Source organism: Channa argus, chromosome 11, assembly GCF_033026475.1.
Source record: "Channa argus isolate prfri chromosome 11, Channa argus male v1.0, whole genome shotgun sequence".
Lineage (NCBI taxonomy): Eukaryota > Metazoa > Chordata > Actinopteri > Anabantiformes > Channidae > Channa > Channa argus.
The window spans coordinates 10,687,875-10,714,895 of NC_090207.1; the positions used below are offsets into that span (position 1 = coordinate 10,687,875).

Consider the following 27,021-nt stretch of genomic DNA (forward strand, 5'->3'; position numbering starts at 1 on the left):
GGGGACATTTGTGGTATCCTCTTCCATCTGGAACTACAATATTGTATAGAACATTTAATTTTAGGTTATATGTTGGGAGTTTATTTTGATTTTTTTGATAAAAGTCTACTGTGACCTCAATAAATAAACAAACAAAAAACCAACAACAATCTGCATTATAACTAAATGCTTATCAAGACTCATCTGAAAACCCCTGATGCCTCTACAACACAGACAGAGGAATGTTATTCGTCCAGTCACTCAGATAATTAAGATAAAAGCATAACATGATCGAAGGTGTGTCTTTACTTACCCGTAGACTGTATTTCCAAGAGTCACCACCTGTTTCTTCAACAGCTGGATAAAGGACAAAAATTAGAAAATTTTGAGAAATGCTGGCCTGGATATTATGGTTAAGGCCGCACAGCAAAACCATCATACATACTATCTAAGCAAAGCAAGAGAAAAAGATCAACGGCTTTTCATCCCTATAGGGATCGCCACAGTGGACCATGTGTCGCAGACCGAACTGGCACACCGGATGCCCTTCCTGCCACAACCCTCCCATTTTATCCGGCCTGTGACCAGCGCTTGGGGGTTAGGCAGGGCCATGCCTGGTGGGGTGGGATTTGATCCCCCTGGCTTCTGTATCCCAACCCAGTGCTCTATCAAGGGAGCCACTAGGCCCCCTCTGCAATGTTACTGTAAAACTGATTCCAAATTTCAACACTATGAATCAGGGCACTGGGCCCTTTTGTTTTCATTTTCATGAAGTGTTACATCTGAGGGTCAGTGTTGTTCCATCAAGTCAGTGAGGGCACTCGTCTGACAGGAAAATAAAATCTGTTTTCAAGCGTTCAATTGCTGTCAGAGCTAAGACGAACAATGTTGCTGCTTTAGATAAATCATTCTCTGACCATCTTTTATATGCATAATGACATGCTCCATTACATTAAACAACAATGGATTAGCAGTGTTAATGTTAAATGCCTGTTGGTTCACATTCATCTGATGCTGTTCAAGAAACTATTGATAGGCTTATTATTTAACCCTCCTGCACTGATACAACATCACAACTACATAAATATATATATCTATCAATATAATCAATGATCAAATCTGGTAAAGCCAAATTGCTGATTTAATGGACAGTATATGTTCCTAAAGCATGCCTTTGAAAACATCCTGCAATAGCATGCTCAAATTAGTCCACACATTTGGCTTCAGCATATGAATCTGGGGATGTGCTATTACCAAAGCTCTCAGGGTCCTCTTCCCACATTGCCAGCTCTTCCTCTGTGAGAAGGAAGTAGTGTGAGACGAGCCGGCGTCCAATCTCTGTCAGTGTGGGGTGTGTGAAGAATTCCGTCTTGATCTTGTGAGCTTCCAGACTCTCTGGCTTGCTGTCTAAAGATGGTAAGTAGGGAGAGATAGAGGGGTAATGTTGAAATTAAAAAAAAACAAACATTTGCATTACATTTTCAAACTGTTTAATACATGTACCTAAATACAATCCAAACGTTGCAGTAGAGTCATATCACCAGTATTATCCTATGTTTGTACTTTAATTTTACAGTGGAAATCACAGCAATGTCAATACAATAAGTACATTTAGTATATAGGATTTGTAGTGAAGAAAAAGGACTACGTGCCAACAAACAATTAATGTGAGGCAAATGCCTTTGTTATAAAATGGTAAACAAATCGGCCAAAAAAGCAGTTTAGCTAATCATCAAAATAGTAATTTATTTTAGTCACAACACAAACTTGAAAAATGATAGTATATTTTATTACAGCTTGTTGTGCAAATATCCCTGACCTGCTGCTCATCTTGAATTTAAGTTAAAATGTGGATAATTTAAGAATGCTTACTAAATGCCAAAAAGTGTTTGCATGTAGGGGGGAAAAACTGACAAATAAATAAAATGGATTCTACTTCCAGAACCAAGCCACTACCCAACCTAACACATACTGCTAGCCATTTGCACTTTCAAACCTTCCCTTTACCTGTGACCCCAGACCCCTATGTCACTACTAATGCAGGCATGAGGACCATGTTCTAATAATCTGACATACATGGATCTTCCTTGTCTGTCTATTTGACTGACAGCATAGGCCTAATTAACGAGTTAGTCTACTGCTCTGAGCTGATCTATGTCAGTCAAGGCTGAACTCTCTCTTTAGTTAAGTAACAGATCAAAATGCTTTGTTTTGCTTTTTGTAAATGAGAAAATGAAGGTAACCCTAAGGTTGCACAAAAAAACAAAACAAAAAAAAAAAAACACATTGGAATGTAACCAAGGCATTAAGACAAGAACCACAAAAAGGTGGCTCGGCTCCCTGTCAAATAATAATAGCTTAGGGGAACGATCTGCAGTGAAACATACCAAAGACCATACTAGCTGGCAGAATAAAGACAGGGTGCTGTGCTCTACAGCTAATGAAGCACTGGAGGCTTCTGACAGCTTGAAATAAACATGAGGCATGGTGAGTATTGGTGATGGTATTACAGCTTTGTGCTTTCAAAACACTGTCAGAGATCAGCTTTGAGGAGCTAGTGGCATTTTCCACTGGCTGCTCAATCAGACTTAATATTATGATGTGTTGGTCTAGCTTTTATTTCAAAATCTGAAGTTCTTGCTTTTTTCTCCCAACTTCCCTCTCCTCTCTTTTGTTAAGTTTTCGTATCCTACCATCAACGTTCTTGGCAGGTTTGTAGGCATCATTCTTTACTATCATCTTGATGAGGTTCATGCACTGAACAATGAAACGTTCAAAGGTCACTCCCTCTCCTGCAGGTGTGAATACATAGCTGACAGCAAATTCCAAGGAACGCTGGATTAGGGGAATAAATGCACATGGATGGTACTCCAGGAAATCTAACAACTACATGAGAGAAAAGAAACATAGGAAGGAAAACAAACATAGAAAAAGAAAGGGAGAAATGTAAATATTAATTATAACTGGTCTGCAAAATACTACCTATTCATTAATAAAGATTTGATTTCATTATTATATTATTAATATACAAGTCAACTCACAACTTTAGTGTACAGTATGATCGTCTTCTCTAGCTTTTCTCTGCATGTGCTCTCTGTACCAACTTGCCGACCTGAAACACAGAAAAAGCACAAGGCATTGTTACTTAACAGGAGCACTTTATTTCATAACCAGCACCATTGAAAGGAAATAATTTGGCAAAATAAAGACAGTCCAGAGTAAATTATGTAGGTTAACATCAATATTTTCCAAAATGTAAAACTATAGACATGAAAATACACCACAATATTCACTTAAAGACATTATGTCTTTGGGCAGTGTTGGGCTCTATATAACACTTACTCTACGCCTTCATAAAAAAGCAAGGCATTTTAATGGAGGCACAGGCCTCCATTAAAAGATTGACTGCATCAAATGTTGATAATGAGATTTTAAAGTGAGTCACAATTAATGCACAGGAAACCTTTTTAGTAGGACATGGAACATTAAATGAAAAATGATAACCGGTGTCCAGATCTTGATCTTACTCCTGTATGTAAAAGGGTAGAAAAAACTTCTGTTGTACGAAAAAGTAGGATGGTAAGACAAAAGGATGATGAAGAAACTTTCAAAAATTTAAATGTATTGATTTACCAAAATAACCTCTTTTCTCTTTTTTAAGATCAAATGCCCACTAAGATACAGTAATAAAAGAACTCAAAAGTGACTCACTCCCTCTGATGTAGATTTTAATCCATAAAACCACCCATGATGTTAGAGCCAGTATATATGTCCTATATAGTTTACATCACTGTCAACTGTATTGATCAAGTTGGCAGAGGCCTTAACAGTCTCTGACATTCCTCCAATCAGCATCATCAACAGTGAACAGTGAGGGTCACAGTTTTTTCACCCTGTATACATACATTGATTTCTTTCATCAAACCGTGATCTAAAGTGACAAAGGATTGATTAAGAAGGTTAAGCGTCTCAAAGATTGCCCTGTCTTGCTTTCAGATTTTAAATAGTTCAGTGACTATGCAGATCAAAACTAAATCAAACAATTTTACTGACTGTGTCAATGTCCTTTTTTTGCTACTTTGTAGAAGTGATAAAGCTAGTAATGTAAGCGCATGTTGTGCAAAGTAATCATGGCAACAAGATGATAATCAATAAAGCATACTAATCAAATCCATAAAGATGGAAGATAAAAAAGAAACTAAAGGGTATTAATTATGACTACTATAGAGACAGAAAAATTTTTTTAACAAGGCTGACACAGATAGACCGGTGACCTTAGTTTGAAGACAGACACAAAACGGAACAGCCAGATATCTGAATGAACCACAAAGGCTGTTAAAAAAAACAAAAAAAAAAACACTGGTTTACTGTATAGAGCTGACCTTATCAGACTGTGCAAAGCCAATATTTCTCCTCAGTCCGGATGTGAACTGCCTTTCTGTTTCTTCTATCTGCCAAGACCAAATATCAACAGGACCCTAAACCCTGGCTCCACTGTGATCAGGAGAGATTACATATTGAAAGTGAAAGTTGAGGCTCAAGTCTCAAATTATATTTTTTTGCGTGGACCGCTTCCTATAGCATCTCATGGAGTTGAAGCTGTAGTATCTCACTCACTCACTAAGTGTTATGACAAATGTATTTGGAAAACAAGAAATAACTACTGATATTGAGATCAGACAGTGGAAGTGGGCTAACCTAATGCCACTCAGTAGGTGTTTCCTGTGAAGGAACTTTCCCAGAGACACAAAACCTTTTTCTCTATTTTAACCACAGAAAGGAAATTATGGGTAGTTGCTGTGTGCTACACCAAACAACAGAATCAGGAGTGAATTATAATTAATTACAATCAGTGGTTTAGCAGACATTTTGACCCAAAGCAACTGACAGTAGAAGTAAGGAGCACACACCAGGGGCAATTTAGGGCTTTTAAGTGTTATTCCCAAGGACACTTGGAGTCAGGAGAAACATGTAGCCAACATGCAGCCAATCAACTGAGGTACAGAAACAAATACATAGAACAAGGGATTTTCTAATTTAAAAAAAAAAAAAAAAAAAAGTTTCTTTAAATTGCCAAAACTTTATGGTTTGATGTTTTGGAAGCACAAAAAATGCAAAGGGATGCTTGGTGTTCAAGTCTTGCCCTTATGGAAATTGAATACCTTGAGCTATTTGTTCTAAAATGGACAATATTTGCAAGTGGCAGAAGTAATTACCACTCAAAGTGTGTCACAAAGTAAAATACACTATGATTTGTCTCCTTGTTACTTTTTTCCCCCAACATAAGGACAACAGTCCTTCGATTGGTTCCATGGGTAAGATCACTGTATCCAAACACAATAAACAATATTAACTGAGGAAGTTACAAGTTTATGATTATCTTTTAAGTAAAAAAAAAAGTCTATATTAAGATGACGAAATTGCTGTTGAACCAGGAGGTTGGGCCACAACACACCACACACCGAGATTATTTTCATGCATATAACTGATAGAACATTTGTGAAGGAGAATCAGCTTTATTTGATAAAAGGCATAAGGGTACTCAATCACTTTTTGATAACTTTATTGCTTAGATTTTAGAAGAAAGTACATTTTATGTGTTCTTTAATCTGCTCCAGCAACTATAAAGACTCTCGTTCCTTCAGTGGTGATAGAACTAAAAGTAAAGTGAGAGCAACTTGTACTACTTTGTGTCCTTTAGGATGACTCAGCCTAAACTTTGAATGTGGCATCTATATAATGCTATGCTATTTGGGACCCTGCACTTTGGGTATCATGAAGTATCAAGGACATAGGCTTAAGTAGCTGGTTAGATCCGGCACTGGTAACTAAGTTTGTTTACTAAAGAAAAAGACTTGGATCAGAAATTGAGGACAGAGAAAGAAACAAGTACTCACAACACTCCAAGAACTGTTTTAGCCTTTCAAACACTGCATTCAGGAAACCCTGAAAAGAAGGAGATGAAGATAGAGTTAGATACAAAATTTAAACTCTTGGCATTTTTAAGAGTTGAATCACTCATGATTGCTTCATGAATTATGCCCAGAAGTGAATATATTAACAAGGGAATGACTTGTGTGTGTGTAATAACTGTGTGTGTCCATGTGAGAGTGGGCACACATCTGTAGGGAGTATAAATAAAAGCTAGCAATTTTCTGTAGCCCGTTGTAGCTTTCCCTTACCATGGGAAATAAGGTGATAGATGGAGATGAAATCTGTTTAGTTCTGCATTAATATTCAGCCATGAGGTCAACAACAGTGTCATTAATCAAACACCAGCCTACACAACCCAGCCACCAACAGTAGCTCCTACCAGTGTGTGTGTTAAAAAGACGGGGTCACAAGGGGAGCTCATAAGAGAAGGTGGGAACTGATGGAGAACAAAGTTCATAGAAGATAATTGTTAATCTAAGTGTGGGAACAAAAAGAAAAAGGGGGACGCAAGGTGGCTGAAACAAAAGTGGCGAAAAAACTGCTGCAGCATATATGAAATTATAACTAATTTGAAACAAAGTACAAAAAAGTTTTTACAATAGATGAAGGGGAGTGAGGCTAACAGAAATGCAGGGGGAAATTCATCCAAGAGGACCAAGATAGAAGAAACAGATGGAGGCATGTCAGCAGTAGTGAGAGAAGGTTATTATATACACAATTTAAGTATATAACTGAATCATTTAGTTGTGTGTGGTTATGGCAAATTGCTTTTGAAAGGCTCAACTGAACGTGCCCTTCGTAATATAACATTTTCTTTGTCGGCAACACAAAAAAACATTTGCCAACTCCTGGATGTTGCAAAAGTTACCCACAATTTTGGTTCTGATGATGAACAGGCTCAACTGACATGTCTATGCCAACATCCCTTCTGCAGTGCTGGTTTGACAATCAAGGTTGGGAGAAAAACATTTAACTGCAATATACACACTTCAGAATTTGAAAAATAATTTTATCTAACCAGAATACTCCTATCTCCTTGCAGGAGGTCCACATGTGAGTACCATAAACCACTGCAAAAATACTGTAACACCTAGTCCAATACGGTGCCTAAAAAGATGGATGGCTACATTGCCTAGACTGGAATTTGAACACATTGCACTCTAACTAATAATACAAACAGAAAACATGTGAATGAATAAGAAAGAATGAACCAGAACGTAGATATTGCGCTCCAAAGAACATTACAAAGCAACAACCTAAACTACATAATCAGTCTGCAGTGAATGACAACAGGAGGTTTGACATGCTAAGAATACAACTTGAGAATTTCACATTAAAATAACGGAAACGCATACAAAAACAATCTAGAACATCTTGAACAAGTACTCACACAAACAATGGGCATTTTAGGTACCAGAGAATCAATCATAAAATTCAATTTCTTTAAATAATTACAAACTACCAAAAAAATTAATCAAATAGCCTGTAGTGACAGTGTGCAGGTCTGGTAGCACTGCACTCAAAAACACCTGTGGAATTACACATAAAGAAACACATTTCAGTGCATGTTGGATATTTCCACTTTCCACTGATAAGGTAGTGGAAATGCCAACATGGCATTTCTGTCACTCTTGAAATATACCCTTGAAACAGATTTAAAAATAAATAATGTAATATTATTTAACAGCTTTTTTTTCCAACATCACACCCTTCAACACAGGGAGAGCAAAATGAAAGATGACATGCCATCAACACCTTGAAGACCTTATCAGTGGGAGTGTGACACATTTTCAAACCATCACAGAAAATATCTGAAAAATAGTTGATATTTTATCTCTTCAAACACACCAGTTTATTTACACCATCTGACATCATACAATATTAAAAGGAGCAAAAAGAATTTCCACAGAAATTCACTAAAATTGTAAACTGATTTAAGGTATAACCTGACTCTTGGGAAAAGACCCCAGTTAACAGTAAAATTAACTTGATCCAATTGCAAGAGAGAGGAAAAAACAAACAAATCTATGAATTGAATATAGAAGTGCTACAATAGAGAGAAAACATCAGAGAACAAGGGAGCCCAGCAGAGTAACACTATAAGTAGGCTCGTATTATTAAGGTAGCAATGCCGTGATTGCATATACTGTACTTATCTGAGCATACAGTATTTTTTGTACTTGATTGTCTTAATGTGTTGTACTGCCTATTAAAACTTAAGTTGTAGTGCGATGTCATGCACTGGGAGCTAAAGACACACAGTTGAAGGCAAAGCTTGCATGGGAACAGGTGCAGAAACTATTACAGTTACAATAGAAAAGTCGTGATTTAAAAATCAGAATTTCAAAGTGACTCCAGCTTCTTACTTATCAGCAACATTGTTTTACTAACTTTCTCCAACAAAAATTCAGCTACAGACGTTTGTTCACCAAACAGAAGTAGTCAGAATGTGACTAAAGTTGAAAGAACTGCAAATGATTCTATTAACAGTGAGACACAAGTGAACCAAAGCCCCATCCAGACACAAGTTTAAGTTTTTTTTAAACTAAGAGATTTAGAATAAATTGAATTAAATGTTTCATGGATTTGGACTTTCTTCACAGAAAGTTGGAGAAGAAGTCATTCAGAACTCTTGACTCTTTGAACCGAGACAAGGCTTAAGGCACTTTCAATCATCACAGTCATCCACATTTGGCACACTATGACTGGAGTCATTTTCCACCCAAAGACACTAGCAGAAAAAGATCAGCTTTTCCAAAATATGAGTGGTTCTTACCATAACTTCCATATTCTGTTGTGGCTCTTGAAATCCGTGGACAGTCAACTTGCGAAGCACTAAGATAGGCAGACAGGGAAATAGGTGGAGTATAAAGATTGTCACTGACTGCAAATTAACTATTAACAAAGAAGCACATATAATTATTACCAAGTTCACAACTTGTCAGATTTATTAAGTTTTTGATCGTAGGTGGAATTTTGATAAAATCCCCATCATGGAATATGCAGTTTGTTGTTAAAAGCAATGATTTATTTAACATTTTTTAATCATGTAGAAAAACCACAGTGTTTAGAGTGTTGTTGTATATCACCATGTGAGTTTGTGTGCATTTAAATGTTGCTACCTTTAAGAGAAAGCAGTGTCCTCTCCAGTGAGCTGAGCGCTGCAGCTTCATCTCTGGCATAGATCTGCTGGAGGAAGCAGTCGGTGTGATGACTCCACAGGGAGCATGCAAAGCTGTAGATGCCCGATGCCAGCTGCCAACATACACAAAAACACAACAGTCAATCATAGGCAAAACAAAAAAATAAATTTTAAAAATTGATTCAGCATCAGTGATCATTCAGCAAAAGGCACTTAAGTTCATAGTTAATGAGTTCAACAAATTGAACTTAACTGCAGACCAGATTTACATACATGTGGCAGAGGTTCACAGCCAGGTACAGTAATGCAGATGTAAATATAAAAGCAGTAAAATAACAGAGGGACCTCTGAGTCATATGTGTCATTTAAATCTAAATTAATATCCTGTAACATTATTTGAGGCCAGACCATCTTACATCTTTCCATGAAGGCATTCACCTATAGAGGCAAAACAAGATCAAAAAGGTACACAAAAGTGCACTTTGCTCCATCAACAGTGTAGAATGCAGTCTGGCCCAGGAAGTCAGACAAGAGAACAAATCAGGCACAAATGACCATTGGATTTTGCTTTGGTTGGTGTTTTCATACAAAGAATATACAGACCAGCAAAAAGGTAAACATTTCATTCCAGTACCTATTCAAACATAGTGATTCAATATTCAGGCATTTCAGTGTGATAATGCTTAAAAACTGAACTCTCTGTATCTATACTGTTTACTGTTAACTTCAAACTTGATCAAAGGGTCCTTAGAAACTTGTATTGGTAATACTACATAGAAAAATTGCATTTTTTAATTAACATTTAAATCTACAACACAATAAAATATTTTTTAGGAATACTATCTGCAGCCTAACCATGTGCTCTGAGTAACACTAAAGTGTCGAGTGGGGGAATTCTGCGACCCAGATTGGTGGGGCTGGTGAAGTGTGCCTGCTAAAAGAGAAATCCCTCTTTTGACAGCACAGCACAGCCTTGATAGAACCTTAAAAGAAAAGTGCAAGAAGGGCAAGTTTCATCTTTGGATTTCCATTTCCCATTTCCCAGATACCAGACTAATCCAATGTAAGGGACCTAAACTGGAAACAATCGCAAAGTCTTTTCTTGACTTCCTAACTCTGGAGGTTCTGTTTTCAGAGAGTAAACTGATATGTGGGTAAATCTTTTCTTTAAAATTTTTCTTTAGTATCTAAACATATTTTAAGTATATTCCACATGGCAAAATAAATCTGCACTACTGGATATGGCTACGAATGATAAAGGCTCAATGCACAGCCTTTCCCAAATGCTATTGGAAACATTACATGAATCACCTATTGATGCCAGAAATTATGTAATCAGTCTACAGTTGTCCTGTAGTGGACCTCCCCTCTATTTCCTCCACAGCAGAACAAAGGTTTAGCTCCTTGTGCCCCATTTTAACTTGCCAAGCCAAAAGCTGTGCAATGGTAGCCCCATAATATAAGGTACTGCATTTGCAACAAACACCCAGGTTTTTATAATAAGTAGAAGTTGCTGTTAACTACAACTAAACAAATCGCTCACAACAAACCCCAGACTACATTACATTAACACCACAAAAGATCATAACAGTGGACTAGTAGTTTGTCATAACGAACACTATAGCCTGTTTTACATATGAACTTCAGTCAACATCAGGAGAAATGAACCCAGACATTGTCCAGAATTGCGTTTCACATTGCGAGAGATTGCACAAGTGAGAAGACCCCTGACAGAAGGCCTGAGTGTATGCATTTGTTTGCTCCTCTTTACAACTGAAGTCAGAGACAAATTTCAATAAAAGACAACAATTTCCTCCATTTGTGAGGTTATTCCCTATTTGAGCAGGGACTGAAGTCATTCAAAAAAATTGCAGTATATTTCATTACAATATCTGTTTATGAATACCCATCATGTGCATTATTTTTCCTCCATTTCCATTTAAACACGCAAAGCCAGACACTGGTTATTATACTACCTATTCCTATCATAAAGCAAATTAAACTAGTACATGCATAAGACTTGAAATCAATCCACTCTGCTCCACATAGCCCTTCTTCTCCCGGCTTGGCTGTGCCATACTCAGCACTGCAGGTACACATTGTTCTAAAATTACAATAGATGAGAATGCCCACAAACGACAATTTAGAAGAGTGAACCATGCTCAAAAACCTTTAGACATAAAACTCTCTGCTGCCAGTACTATTAAATGATTCATGGTCACAGGAGGATTTACCTGGACATCCACATTAAGTTAAGAAGCATTTTTTTAGTAAAATGTGTTTGAGCCCTATAAAAAGCTATGTACACAGATATACACTGATCAACCACAAGATTAAAACTGGTGGTCTTAATCTCATGAAGAAAAAGGGTCAGCATGGCCTCTGAGTAGTCTGTGGCTACAGCAAAATGTGATACATTGTGTCCGTAGTTGGTAGAAGTACACAAGCTCAATCCTCAAGTAAAAATGCAAGTAAAAATCTCTACTGCAGCTACCACTTGAAATCTTAAAGTGGTTAAAGTACAAAGCAGATTTTCTACATTTCACATAAAGTACAAAAGGTAAAAGTACTCCATTAAGAAAACAATGTATTTTAAACAATGCTGATTATGGTAAAACATGTACAGAAGGTAATAAAAAGAAAGGTCAAAGATCACGTTTGGTAAATGAGGAGCTGATTTTAACCCTGATAGGTGGTTCCCCCATAGTGAGTGCGTTTACATGGACTTAAGTAACCAGGTTACAGAAAGCAGCATTTTCCGGCATTATACAGTTAAAATCTGTGTGCCAGGCCTCTAAAATAAGTCAGAGGTGGAGGAGAAATTAGGTTTCTTAAGTGCATGTTAACGCCGTTCCCCGATCACCTGAGAACACTGATTTCTCCAAGTTCCCAGGTTACTGCAGTGAGTGATACATCAGAACTTATTAGTTAAGAACATTGTAATTAAAACCATATTATTTATTTTTATATTAAAATCACCAGGTGGTGTTAATGGTGTGGCGGACTGATGAAGTTGTTTTTGTAATTTGCTTGTGGTTTGTCAATTTGCATTTGTTTTCTCAGTTTGCAGTGCTTTGAGCTCTCAGGGCCACCGTAGAATAGAGAATTTCAGCAATTAAAAAAAAACAAAAAAAAAACGCTTTTTAGAGAACATGTTCAACAATATATCACTAACAGAACAAGTGTTTGTGATGAAAGAATAAGAAAGTAGTCTCATGTTACCCCAAGTACTATAAAGGGAAGTGAAGAGTGCATTGAGGGAAGCATTAAAGGGAAGCATTAAAGAGTGGGTATGAGAATAGGGCTGTGCAATTTGATCAAAGTTTTACATGCCAATACACTTCAATACACTAGACTGTTAGCATGCCATCTAAAATTGGGCAATTATGTGTTGTATTTAGAATTATGATAAACAGAGGCTTACCATAAGACAGATAAGGGAGTTTTGACAAGTCAAGCAGCATATACAAACAACCAATGTAAAAAAAAAAAGAATAACAAACAAGGTACAGAAATGTTGACATTAAAATGTTCCAATTAATAAATAACATCTTCACATCAGTAAATCTTCACTTTAAAAACAAAACTTAGAGGTGAAGAGTGAAATTAACAGTGTAGCGCTGTCCACTGTCTCATCAACTTCAGTGAATAATGTGTGCCCTCACACACTGGCCACCAACCAGTACAGTGACAGGGGAGAGAGCATTACATGGGCCATTTAGCATCAAAGTCATCAGTGCATCATTTAAAAACTGCACTGTTTAATGAGACTCTTACTGCCTTTATTCCTCATATTGCCTAAGGGCACACATTTTGGCATAGAGAATGCCTCTGCATGACATCCAACTATTTGGTCTCAATCACTGCATCTGATTTTCACTGGTCTGTCACTGTCAGTCTCTTTCTCCCTCTGTTGTTCACAGTCTTCTCTCTGTTGGTCTCTTTGATGATCTTATTCCACTAAACCTGTTCCCTTCATGACTGCTGAAGTGTCACATTCTTTAAAGCTATAGATGGCAAAAAACAATTATTTGTCTGATTCACTGCTTCTCTGAAAGTAGCAGAACTCATACAACTCTCTATATATTTCAATGTCTCACACACACACACACACACACACACACACACACACACACACACAGAGAACAAGAAAAAAGAAACACAGTCAAACCGAAATATCATGTTCCAGTTGTGCATGAAGACACACTCACATACACTCAGAATCTGACTGCTATAAATCTCATTTTAACCAAACAGCATCTCCTACAGGTAAATTATTTAAATAAATAAAAAAAGAAAAACACACTCTCTAAAGAAAATCTTTTCTTATTTGTATTCAAAATGTTTTGTGGGAAAAAGAGCAGCATGAAAGGAACATGACCTAACCAGTGGACAGAACGGAACAGCACAGGAAGAAAGCAAACTACAAAAGAAGCATAGTTCGCCTAAAGTCAGCTGGTATTCACATCTATGCAACTAATATATCAAGTGTAAAGATGACAAAGCCAGAGAAAGTGCAAGCAATGAGATTTAAAAAAAATAAAATAAAAAAAACTAAGTTTGTAAAAACCATGGACTTACATCCTGGAAAAGCCGTCTGTCCTGAGCCAGACGTTTGGACGCTAGGGTTTTTGTGACATGATAGAAGGTTAGAAGTGCTCTGTGCTGCTGCAGGCCATCCTGACCCTTCACGGACTCAAGCAGAATAGGGATGAGCTCTGGCCATTGCCTGGGGCAGTCCAGACGGGCCACCTTGGCTATCAGTACAGCAATCTGGGTAGCTATCTGTTGAAAAACACAGAAAAGAAATATTACCAAATGCAAAGCATCAAAACAGCAGAAAGTGGTTAAACTTCAGGGTTATTTCACTACATACATAGCATTCTGAATGTTTGATTATAGTTTCATTGTTATAAACTAAACATTAAAGTTTAATTTAAAACAAGTGGTTAGACACAAAATATGAAATCATATACAGCAGTTAACATCCTATCTCTCCTGTTACAGGTGAAATCAGTCAGATACAGTAGAACCAAATCCTCTTCAAAGCTGTGCTTGTACATGTTCATGGCCCATACTACAGCAATGAAGAAAGATTATATCAAGTCTCAAAATGTGTGCTGAGACACTGTCATAGCTCTACTAGTCAAGATTTTTTGTTGCAATGCTAAATGCTCTAGCTGAACAATTATCATTCAAGCCCGCCAATTTCTTTGACATTAGCATGAATATGCAGTTGTACATTTGTATCTACATGTAGTGGAGATGAGGTTTCTGATGTCAACAACAGATTATCTACTTGAGAAGAGATTTAGCTAAAGGCAATGCAATCTAATGCAGCAGCCCTGCAAGAAATCCTACAGCTATAACATTTCCTTTTTGTTCAAACAGTTTTGTGGCGGTGCTTAAACATTATGCCATTATCATTTCATTTCCAATAATGACAAAAATAATAATAACGCTGTTACAAACTGAAAATCCCAAACAAAATACAAAAAGCATTGCTCAGTCAGCAGAGCAGGTATCCCACAAACTGCAGGGTCTGTAAATTGATCCTCAGCTCTTCCTAACCACGACCATGGACACGACACTGAACTCACAACTAGTGTACTCCAATATGTCTAAATGCAACAACTTTAACAATCTGAACTAAAAAATACATAATAACTAAGCATGCACATTTAGGTTAAAGGTTTTTTGTTTTTTGTTTTTAAAGGCCACACACAAAACTGGATTACCGACACATGTATAAAACCCTGAAGTTTTGTTTTGACAAAAAGAAGCTGTGGAGCCATATATGATGTTAAAACGGCATTCACCAATTGACTTAGAGACCAAGACCCTCCACTGGTGATATAGAAACCAAGATGTTGATGTCCCCATGTATTACAGACTACTTGCTTTTTAAATTATCTGTTTGTTGCAGCATTCTCCTAAAAGACAATCTCTATATGCACAATTAGTGCTTGTAATCATCCTATAAATTGTTTGTTTTGTTTTTATTATTTGTGTTTAGTGCTGAAGTCGAATTTGCCATCGTTATAAGCCGGGCCTTGTGACTGTTTTCATATAGTACATTACTAGCTGATAAAAACAGCAAAGATGTCTCAAGACACAGAGATGGACAAGGGCACATTTTAAAAGCATTTGTATGAACTACAATAAATCTAATCAAATGGCTGATTCTTCTTTACTTCTATTCTACTGACATGGTAGATGCTAGTTCTGTCCTCACCAGTGCTCATTATACTAATTACTGCAAACTGTGCTAAACATAAACTTGTCCATAAAAAAAAAAAATTATTTTGCAGGTTTTGAGGGTGAGACCAACCAGATCCTCCTCACCAGCATTAGAGCACTCTGTTGCAGTTGCGAAGGCATGTAATTAATTTATGGGTGGCAATTACCTCAAGCAATCAGTATCACATTAAGCTGAAGACTCTTACACTTATTTTAAAGAATGTCATTCATCTGAAATATTCATAACTGCTGTATTTAAAGGAGATGGGACCTGCTTTGTCAAAGTCTACTTCATTGCCCTGGCAAGGTCACACAATAATTAAAGAGCAGCTGGGATTACAAATCAAGATGGTGTGTGATGTCATAATGTACTCTATGTTAACTTACATCACTGCATAAACACACGACTAGATTCTAAATGCAATATATAAAAAGGTATACTTCATGTTTATGACTACTAAGCCTTTATTAGTGGAACATCTAATTTCTTACAATAAAGACTTTCTATGACACTGTGGAGTGATTGTATTACTATGATTACTATTGTCTTCCCCTTAGACTAGTAAAAGTACAGTAATATTGCCAGCATTGTTTACATTTTATGTAGGATAAGTATAAAATCTGTTAACACAACCTTCTATTCTCTCTTGGCGTCAAGGTCATTATAATACAAAGGCAGTGTTTTCCACAGTGTAAATTTATTTTGGCCCACATAGATTCACACACTACTTTCTTAAAGCAGCAGTGTGCAACTTATGCTAGTGCCAAGATGAGGCTTGGAATCAGAACTCGCTGCTCTGAAACAGCTTTATTTCACTAACTCATCAGACTCTGCACAGCCCTTCAGGTAGTTTTAGTTATCAAATTACAATAGTTAAGAATGCTAATAAACATATTAGTCAAGCAGAAATCCCTGCTCTTTTCTGATTAGTCAGAAGGGAGACTTTCACTCAAGGTGACCAGTGCTGTTAAATGAGTCTGTGTCATAACTTTTGAAAATGTGAAAAACATTGCATACTGTAATTTAAGTGGGAAGAACTGGGCTTTTAAAGGTTTGTCATCACCTCTCGTGGTTGTGAAAGCAAAATGGAGGCAATGGAAGTTTTCAATTAAGTTTAGTCCAGGTATAATTATAATGAAGTCAACTTTTTATTACTGACTTTAGTATTTTAACAAACACGCAGGGGCTTATAACTTGCTCAAAGTGCATAACTCATTATGTGAGTATCAGTATGTCAGCTTGCCTAAGGCCCCAATCAGAAAGAATGCATTTTAGCAGTCTGGGACAGACTGAATGGGATGTGTCCAGTTGAAAAAAAAGTTCTGAGCAGAAAATGCCCGTTGCAATTAATGTTCATTTTATAATCCAATCAAATTATTTGAGAAGCTTGATGATTGACAGATTCAGACAGTTTAGAAGACTGTACTGAATCATGCTAAAATAAGCCAGAAGCCAACTATCACTTATGCTCTGTACTTTTGGCTTTTCTGTCTTATGTACCCACTTTATTTTTGTGTCCAGCATAGTTGAGAGTTTCCTCTCACTCTTAATCAGAGTTACCCTCCACCTGCCCAGAAAACATTGTATGGTAACCCAAAGCTCTTTAAGGCAAATTTGAAATGTTGGGTTTTATAAGGCAACAGGAACAACACTTTGACAGCTTTATGATTTTACTTAGTTTCTTAGACTAAATTTCAAGGTAATTTAGTCAGAATCAATGCTTTATTCAATATATTATGCTCTAACATTTTTTCCACTCACTAACCTGATTGACAGGCTCATTGAAGTTTGTGATGAGTCCAGCCCGCAACGACATCTTCTCTTCTTCTGATAATGCACTGTGAAGAAATCAACCAATATATGTTTAGAGGAAGAATACACTGGTCAGAAAATGGTGACATAGAGAGACAGAGACAAGATCCTAACTTAATACAGACATATACACACAGAAAATACAGGTATTAATAGATGTAGTTAAGTAAGCAGTAAACAGAGTTAAGTAAAATTGTTTCAGTGAACTTTATCTTGACATTATGCTAATAAACTTTTTAGTATAAATGACCACAAAAAGAATACAAAAGAGTGACAGACCCAAATATTTAGAAATGCAGGGATAATTGCAACTTTTTTTTTTTTTTTTTTTTTAAACAGGGGAAAAAAATAGAGACCATTTTCAAACTTTAGATCTTGCTGAAGACAAGCTTGCTAACCACTGAGCACCACATTGCATTATGGCAACAGGGTGCCAGCTGTCCTGGCATTGCTGAATGAAGCTCATGTCCTAAATGACTCCGTACAATTTAATTGCAAATTCTAGCCATGCAAATCACAAACATTAATATGGTGAAGCTATGAATCTGCCAAGTTGTTATGGGATCAATTAAATCCCTGTGAAACACTCTATAGAGCAGGACCTGCCAGCTGCCTGATTTAATCAGTAAGCTTTGGATAAACCCACTGTTCTACTCTAAGTCACATCTTGTAGTTTGCAACACAAGTGTTTGCAAATGGAGTAGGGGGTGTGTTTAAAAGAGTGACAGCGTGCATCTGTCCAAAAAATAGAATATTTTCCTATAATTTACTTTCCCTCAATTAAAACTGCTAGAGCTAGAGACAGATTTTGATAAAGTGGGAGGGTGTTTGACATGAAGAAGAGCAAAGAATAAATCATGCTACAACCTTTGGCAGAGTGTGTGAAGTAACAAGACCAGATTTACTTAGCACACATTTTGGCAGTCCAGGAGTAAGGCGGGCTTTAAAGAAATATGGAAAGAAAGATTAAAAGCTATATTAACATAAGAAAGTGTGTGCGTAATTCTTGTTTTTGTGTTTGTAAGCAAAATGAGCCAAAGAATCTAAAAAGTTGGGGGGGGGGGGGGGGTTAAACCCAAGAAAGGCACAAAAAGATAACCGGGAAACATAGTTCCACTTTTGATGAGACAGCTTTTAGTTTTTTAGCTCTGGGGCATTGGTTTGTCTGCCTGGGGATGTGAGAACAGCTAAACAGCATTTTGATATTTTAAGACATAAATATAAACATTAATTCTTGCCTGGGTTGATTAGAATGGTTATTACTTATCTCAATTATTTATTTATATTCGTCATTATTTTTATTTGCTTTCTTTTACTTAGTCTTTATCACTGTCAATTCATCCCTAAATGGTCTGCACTTAAAAAGCGCTTTTCTTTACACTGCTTCTCATTCACCTACTCGCACTCACAATCACACATATACAATCACACACCAACGGGGGAGCTGCTATGCAGCTGGCCTTCACTCACTAGGAGCAACTAAGTTCGGGTTCAGTGTCTTGCTAAAGGACACTTCCACATGTGACTGGAGGAGCTAGGGATTGACAACTGCTCTACCTCCTGCACCCCCACATTCTAGTGGTGCTAAACAAATGTTTTTATTCAATGTTCACAAAATTCATGACTTACAATTAAAATAAATTCCAACCTCACAATTTTGACATTATGAACAAATGGCAGGCCTGGGTACAATCCCGGATAACATTAATAAAAAGATATGTTTTATATATTTTATATATTATATATATATATTATATATATTTTATAACATTAGTTAAGCATGTGCTTTTTAGCTTAAACATGTCAAAACACCAGTTTAGCCAGTGTGTCCTGATACTTTTTTCCATGTATTAAAAATAAAAAGGCCTTTTCAAAGCAGCGAAATCAAAGTGAAAGGAGGTCCTGTTTAGTTCTTGCTAATTAAGGGGCTGATTCAAATACCTCACATTATTCAGTGGTGTTGAAATTATCAAATTCATAATTTTATTGTACCTGCAGAAGGAATATTTTAAAGAAATCACATGTAGTCATGGCTTTTTGTTGTCAAAATAATAGCATTGTTTGTACTATCGAAAAAGAAAAAAGGTCTTTGAGGAACAAAGAGTGTAGTGCAAGACGTAGAAGCTACCATTGGATGTTGTTCAGAGTATGTGGGTCATGTTCTGAAGCAGGCGGCTATTAGCCGAGTGTGACCATCTGCTCTGCCTACGATACAGACACTGACATTACTGCTTTTTTCATTGGCTTTATCAAATTAATATAAAACTAAGAGGTGCCACTATAAAAGCATTTTTTTTTTATTTCTCCTTTCTGATTATGTTCTTAAAGGACAATAATTGTTTGTTGCTACCTTAGATGCAACACATTACTGTAAAAATCACAGTAATTACGGAATATAAATGCTATGTCATATGGCCTGTGCACATCCACTGTGCTTTCACATGGAGTAGCCAACTCATGGATTAATAGCAATGTTCCCAAGGTAATTGGATAAATAACCCAAGGTTCAAAACCCCCTACACAGCACTTGCATTGCAAACACAATTCAGTTTACTGAGCTACTGATCAGAGTAAAAAACTTTGGTCAGATGAAAAACTTTAGAAAGAAAGAAGAGAATAACAATAATCTGAAGTGGTCAGAGTGGCCGCAGAGCACAGAGGAAGCGCTGATTACCTTCGCCCTGCCAATGTACTGCAAATTTAAGAGCAAACTTTCAATTCAAATCTAACAAAAGCCAGTTAGTCAGGTGCCCAAAGACAGGCTGTAAGCTTTGAATATCCAAAGCCTTGTCTACCACCAGACAAAAGAGACACCAAGTATAAAATCAGAGCACAATGATATGAATAATCAGGGTGGAAGGTAAAAATGAGAAAGATGAAAGCTAAAAAGTGCTGGAGACAGAATTGCAGATGTAAGCTATATAAATGGTAAAGAAAAGACATTGTAAAAACAAAGACGACAAGGAGACAAAAATGAAAAGCACAAATACAAATTTGAGATAAAAAGACCTGAGGAGAATGGCAAGGCCTCCAAAACAGACAGAGAGATTAAGCCTGAATAGACAGCATTAGTGAATGAGACAATGAAGAAAAGAAGACCGAAATAGAGGACAGGAGAAGAAATCGTCTAAGTAGGAGACACTTACTGAGGCGCTACTCTCCTCCAGTATCTGTCAATGCCATTTTTGAAGTACAGCACAGCCAGCCACCTGACGTTCACATCCAGCATGTGGTTATTGAAGATATTCTGTGAAAATGAAAAAAAAAAGAAGTAAAAAAAAGAAGCTTGTCCAGTGTAATACAAGGCACACCAAGTTTGTGATCTAAAGTGTCATCGCACAAATTTTGGTTTACTACCTACAAGTACAAAAATTTCTGAAGTGTAAAATGTTGATATAACCCTAGATGACCTGCGTGAGTACTGTCACACTACTCAAAGTCATTCTCCTATTCACTGCAAAGTCAGGAGCTGTGCAGTAATATCAAAGATCATATTTTCTGGTTTAGGGGTTGCGGTGTGGGAACGAACATGACTTTTACATTAAAACAGATCTGAAACATCTCTATCGAGGGAATAGAGGCTACTGACAAACTGGCACAATGTTTACCTGAATACCAATTAAAAATCATCACACTACCTGTAGGAATATATTTGATGCATCAATTCAAATGAAATTTAGCTGACCTGGCTGGTACTTGATTTACTGATACTGTCCCTCCTGTATGACTCTGTAATTAGGTGCATAGACATAATTATCATGAATGAAAATAGGTAGGGCACATGTGCAGCTTGGCTTAATTGCTTTGGACCACAGCATCAAAGGCAGCCACACAGACACTGAACAATACGAACCATAAACACAATTTTGTCAAGAACATCTTCTAAAATGTCAGAGCATCTATGACTACAGAGACAACAAAAAACTAAAATGTGAACATGATCTAAGCCTTCACAACATCAAACCGACCCTTCTTTTATCAAGATGTCCCATAAACGTTCAATGACAAATCATTATTATTATTATTATTATTATTATTATTATCATTATCATCATCACTTTATCATTATTCGTGATTATGATAATAAAAAAGTTAAGATTAAGGACAATTATTTTTTGTGTCTCTTTTCCATAATGCATCCATGACTAAAATACATGAAATAATACTAGTCTTAATGCTTAGCTAGGCAGAAAACATTCTATGCAAATTTTTCTACTGAATGCACAAGGATGAAATCGAAATCCATCTCATCATTCAAGCCTGGATGAGACAGTAATGCACATTTCTCAAAATTAGTATTTATTTATGGGTAAACATTGGCTTTAGGAGAATATAGACCAAACATTAAAGTGGTACTTAGGATAAAAAGAATGACCACAAATTAAGCTGTGGCTTTCTTCCATATGTTTTAAGTAGCAGGCCCCCTACTGACTGCAATGAGTATCAACATAGGATGCTTATAAATGGAGCAGCTGACCAATCCACTCAGCAGAAGCAGCATACAGCAGAAGGTTAAGCCCATCCAACTCACACAAATGTAAAGTTTTTTCTTGACTCACTTCTTTGCTAGACGCAGTAGAAATTGAAAACAATTCCCAGAACTGAGAAAACCAAACTGAACGTTTCCAAATGTCTACAGCAAAATTGATTTTTACAAGCCATGGTGAAGGGTCAACACAAAACCTAGTCTAACACCTGTGTGGAGGCTAATCCCTCCACCTTTACTTGATAACTGTGTTTTTTTCCCCTCTTCACTTGGTCCAACATTGAAAAATAAAAAATGTGCTCATAACATCTGAATACATGATATATACAATGCAGATTTGAGTACTCCTTTAGCACAAAGCAATCCCCAGCCGCCTGCCCTGTATCTCTCCATTTCCCTACTTCAAACAATCTTGAGATTTGTTGCTGTGATTACATATATTGTCTAAAACTGCCAAGATTGTAACACATCAACAGAATACATATAACCACTCACTCTGCTAATTCTATCCAGCTTACAAAGTATGTATGTGTATTTTATGTTGGCATGCCATTGAGAATTCTTGCTATTTTTTGCATAAATATGACCTAAAATATTACATGATTGAATAACAAAAATACATATGGCCATGACAATCATGTGAGAATCTGGAAGCCCCTGCCTTACGTAAAGAAGAGAAATCTAGGTTTTCACTGTCAGAGTCTCACTTTGACAACACAGGTTTGTAGAAGGGTGTTATGGTATACAGAAAAGAAGACCTAAGGGGAGGAGCTGGTGATGCTCACCAGGTTGGAAAGGGTTAGAAAAGAATAAAGAGAGCAGAGTCCAATAATCAACTGTCAGGTTGATCATGTAAAAACAGAGAACATTCAGTATCACTACTACCCACCCCAGAAGCAATCAACTAACAAAGATCACACCAAGAGCACAGAGGGCAGTAGCCTGAGAGGTCACAAGTATCCTATTGTAACATCTAGGAAATTAAAAGCTTCTCTTGCTGAGGCTAATGTCACAATGCCACACAAAGAAGACAGAATACATCTAAAAGAATTATCAGTGGATGGACGAGATCAAAAGAGAACTTTCTGGTTTGAATGGGAAGCATTTTGCATTGACCAAATACCCTTTTTCCAATATAGGAATCTTACACCATCTGTGAAACATAGTGGTGTCCCATGATGTGGGTCTGCTCTTGCCACTATTAAGCTAAGAATTCTAAGTTGTACAAACAAATTCTATAGGAAAATGTCAAGATATTTATTAATGAATTGAAACTCAAAAAATATTAACCATAAATAAGTTCTGACCCTAATTCTATAGAAATGCTTTAGAAGGAGCTGAGAATGTAAATAAAATGAAATACTCTAAGCCCATGTGCAGGGTTGATATACAGATTACCAGAATCATTTACTTATAAGTGCAAAAAGGGGTTCACGTCAGTACCACACGAACATTTTTGTATAATTGTCCATATTAAATTAATTAACATGTGTAATTACTTTTCTCATTTGCTTAACTGCGTTCCCTTCTACATGGCTCAAACTATTAGGCATTACTAATGAAACTCAGAACATACAAACTAAATTACACTTTCCTTTCAGCTAAATAAGCCACATTCATTACCATCTACAATTAATTTTTCAAAGTTTCCACTCTAGCAGACCTATTTCAATTATTTTATAATATCTCTCACCAGAAGGACTGAGTAGAAGCCTGGCTGGGTCTCCCACTGTCTGAGCTGTTCCTCTGCAGGCTTCAGCACAGCTGTGTCCTGGCTGGTAGCTTGAGTTAAGGCCTGCAGCACCACTGTACTGGCACTGTCCATATCCATAGCTGGATATTTCTGCAGGAGAATACAAAATGAATAGAAGGAGGGAGAAATAGACAAAATGAAACTTTTATTGCTTTTGAAAAGTTCTGGCAGATATAAGGATAAAAAAAACAAACTTAATATAACCATAGGGATAAACAGCATAATAAAACATTATCTGAAAGCAGAGCCAGTCAGATTACATCTACAAAAAGGAAATTTTCTTTTCTGCTCCATCTGGCTATATCTACCCCATTATTGTATATATCCATGGACACAAAAGTCACTGTCAGCTATAGAAGAAAAGCACATTAGATAGAAACATTGCCAGTCATCTCTGCCATTCAATGAGTTGTTCTATATAATGATAGCATTTAACCATCCCAGCTTCAGAGACTCAAAGGCAAAGGTTCAAAAGTTTCAAAGGCAGCACCTGATTCTCTAGCTTCTTCGGCTCAAAAAACAAACAACATTTGCAGAATAAAAACCATTGTAGTAGCAGCCCTTCTTTAAGATTGTGAATAATTTTTCCATCATGTAGTTATATCTTTAATTATGGAGTAACTAACGTGAATGTGAACAAAAAACTTACATGTCATACAACATATAAACTCCTTCAGCTTTTAGTGCATTCATAGGAGGTTCACTGAATATTTTGAGAAGTATGCGATAAAAATGTAAAAGCTTCAAAAGCAACACATCCATTAGGTCTGTCCACTATTCATGTCAAATTACTGCAGTCAGGAACTATAAGAAGCCGTTTATTCCATATATTGTTAAAAACAATGTTTGGAGAAACTGTGAGATCAGTAGAATTAGGGTGGTGGAGGGGAGTTTTCATTAGTAAGTTTCAATAAGCAGAGGGAAAAAAATTGAACAAGGCTGCCATCTACAGCCCAGAAAAACATATTCATTACCTAGATCAACTGTCTGCGTTTGTAAATGTATGTGTATTATATCTCTGTAGCATGTCCACACAAATATTTTTAACCAGACCTGCTGTCACATAACAGTCGTAAAATGACATCAAATAAGACGGACACTTTGAAGGTCTAATTTTGGTTTTAGAGTGTGATCATAATAAGAGTAGTACCATTCCATTCTTAATGAAATAAGTAAGAAGAAGATTTAGGTCACTGGTGATAGTCACACAATACTTGAAATGCAACAGCCTCCAGAAAAATGATTTTCTATGTAAGAGAGGATCAGATAAAAATTAAACAGTGAAACAATTCAGTGAACACACCATACAAACCCAACAACATCGTGTTATATTTCTGCTTGTATATAGTATAACAATTAAAAATAGTAGTTTGCGGTAAATGATGTTAGCCATTACCAATTACCTGATGTTTTATATTTAAACAGATACAGAGAGGATCAGCATTGTCTGGCTAAGGAATGGGAAGCTGCAGAAAGAGGATGGACAGAACATGATACTGTCAGATTAAATGTTTTTTCTACACTAACGTTTTTATCTTTTTGTAGTAACTTCGTACTAGCAATTATTATTTATTCTATTGTAAACAACACAAGACAAAGCTTGTGAAATTCAGAGCAAAGTGTAAAATATAAATATGACAATATTTTTAAATAAAAACTTAATAGGAAGAAAATAGTTGCAGTGCACACTTTTCGTTTTTGTGTGCAAAGCAACTGCACTAACACAGATTTTGCAAACTGTCTTTGCATACTGCTGTCCTCAGCTGAGTGCTTTTCATGCATACATACTTCACAACACAGGCATTGAGGACTTTGGCCAGAAACACTGGGTTCCAAGATTTTTGTAATGAGATTAGGAGCGTTATCTTTACATATTTAGAAAAGCATAGTTACATCTGTAATCTGTCAGGTTTTTTGAGGCACTGTCGAGACGAACAAACAAATTAAACCATTACTTTGCAAATTAGGCCTAATACATGCAGTAAAACATACAGTTTTGGTACCTGTCCTAAATAAGTCTCACTAATCTTATGTTCTCAGGGCTGACACTGTCCTCATGAGACCCATAAGATTTTTTTTAATTTGCGAAGGATTCAATATTTTACTCAGATGGAAAAACTTTTTAAAAACAACAGGCAGTTAATTGCATCACTCAAATGCAAAGGATGAAAATGGCAGTTTTTCAGACCACCTTTAACTGGCAATGGGGGATACTTGTTCATGTACAAAAAAACAAATACAGTTTTATCTTTGGTGAGTTTTTCATGCTGCCTTCCTAGCAGTCGAGACATTTTGACATGTCATGGTACAAGAATTACTGACAGCTAAATGCCGACAATACCGACATTTGCCTAATACATTCTGTGCTGTCTAATTCTGTAATAGCGTGTCACAAATGCCACTCCGATTTTTTCATGTACTTACTCTTTCCTTGGAAGCAAGATGAAAATTCATACAATATAATCTACTGCAGAGCAAATATGCAATCGCTACACGTTACTTAGAATAAGTGTCTAATGTTTTCATATGCTTCTGGCTTCTGTCGCAAACACTAGCTAACTTAGCTGTCAAATGCTGGCGGAGTGAGCGAGCAAGCTAGCGGCACCACAACCTAATAGCTAACATTAATGAGCGTCACATGACGGTAGCGTTAGCTCGAACCACTACAACATGATGATTGATGTGACAGAGGCTAAGTTACCCTAGCCTGGTCCTAGAACAATGTTACGTTAGCTATGCGCACGTAACAGTAGCTACACAGGCTTCTCCCCTCAGCAAAGATACACTGTTATGGTGGTTTCAACATCCTGACAAAGATACACTACGATACAATGTTTACGAAGTGGATTAGCTAGTTTGCTATTTAACAACCAAAACAAACCAAACAAGTGTGGGCACACAGCGGGGCAACAATAACATCGTTACATTGAAATCATCTTGATCCACAGTTGACCCTGAAATATTTGCAAAGTCTTTCAGCTTACTGTGTGTGACCGCCTATTAAAATACGACAACCGCCCATTCAGTAATGAATAGGGTGACAGAATTTCCAAATCATACCGTTACTTGCCCACAAAGCTAACTTTGGGCTAACTAGCAAGCTAAACTTATTCAATGCGAAACGAACGGCCGAGAATGTCCGAGGTGTGGAACAACGCACCTCCTCTCAATATCACTCATCTGTGGCAAAACAAAAATTAGAATATTAGACTCACCTAAAAGGAAAAACGACACAAAAACAAAATATATGTTTGTAATAGTGGCTACTTATGCGCGGCCAATGATAATGTAGTGAGAAATGGAAAACACACGTTTGTAGGAATGGCGCGAGCTACACCGCCGGCGCGTACTGATGACGTGGGGGGCGTAACAAGAGTTCTTCGTCATGAATGAAGGCAGCAAGCTTCTCGTGTGAGCTGTATATATGAGCAGATCCCATCACTGCTTCTCATAATCACTGTTGTCTTTAAGAAACTATACCTAGTGTATAGAGTATTGTGGAAGTATTGTAATCTTAAAAAGCAGCTGCAATCCAATTCATAAAACTGCGTTTAAAAAACAAGTGCCATTTTTTTTTCTAATCAAGCAGTGTAGTCTTAAGTATGAATTCATATGTTCTGTTTGAACACGAAATTTAACAAACACCAAAGTACCAAATGTCCACATATTTAAAG

The 27,021-nt window shown here is 36.7% G+C and overlaps 1 protein-coding gene across 3 annotated transcripts in view; it reads right to left on the reverse strand.

Moving 5' to 3' along the window:
• ipo11 (importin 11) overlaps positions 1-26,701 on the reverse strand; it is a 106,463-nt gene extending 79,762 nt beyond the window's left edge. Inside the window, exons 1-12 of one of the 3 annotated variants that reach the window (XM_067522249.1) lie at positions 25,772-25,914; positions 23,288-23,437; positions 20,255-20,355; positions 17,062-17,134; positions 13,637-13,840; positions 9,036-9,168; positions 8,690-8,748; positions 5,877-5,925; positions 3,021-3,091; positions 2,673-2,865; positions 1,234-1,386; positions 293-336 (exon numbers count right to left, since the gene is read on the reverse strand). In XM_067522249.1, coding sequence (XP_067378350.1) covers positions 293-336; positions 1,234-1,386; positions 2,673-2,865; positions 3,021-3,091; positions 5,877-5,925; positions 8,690-8,748; positions 9,036-9,168; positions 13,637-13,840; positions 17,062-17,134; positions 20,255-20,355; positions 23,288-23,437; positions 25,772-25,801 — 1,260 coding nt within the window. In that variant the 5' untranslated portion in view covers positions 25,802-25,914. Of the gene's footprint in view, positions 1-292; positions 337-1,233; positions 1,387-2,672; positions 2,866-3,020; positions 3,092-5,876; positions 5,926-8,689; positions 8,749-9,035; positions 9,169-13,636; positions 13,841-17,061; positions 17,135-20,254; positions 20,356-23,287; positions 23,438-25,771; positions 25,915-26,562 lie in introns of those variants that run through there. The other 2 variants (XM_067522247.1, XM_067522246.1) reach the window with 2 other exon arrangements.
• Positions 26,702-27,021: the final 320 nt, after the last annotated feature.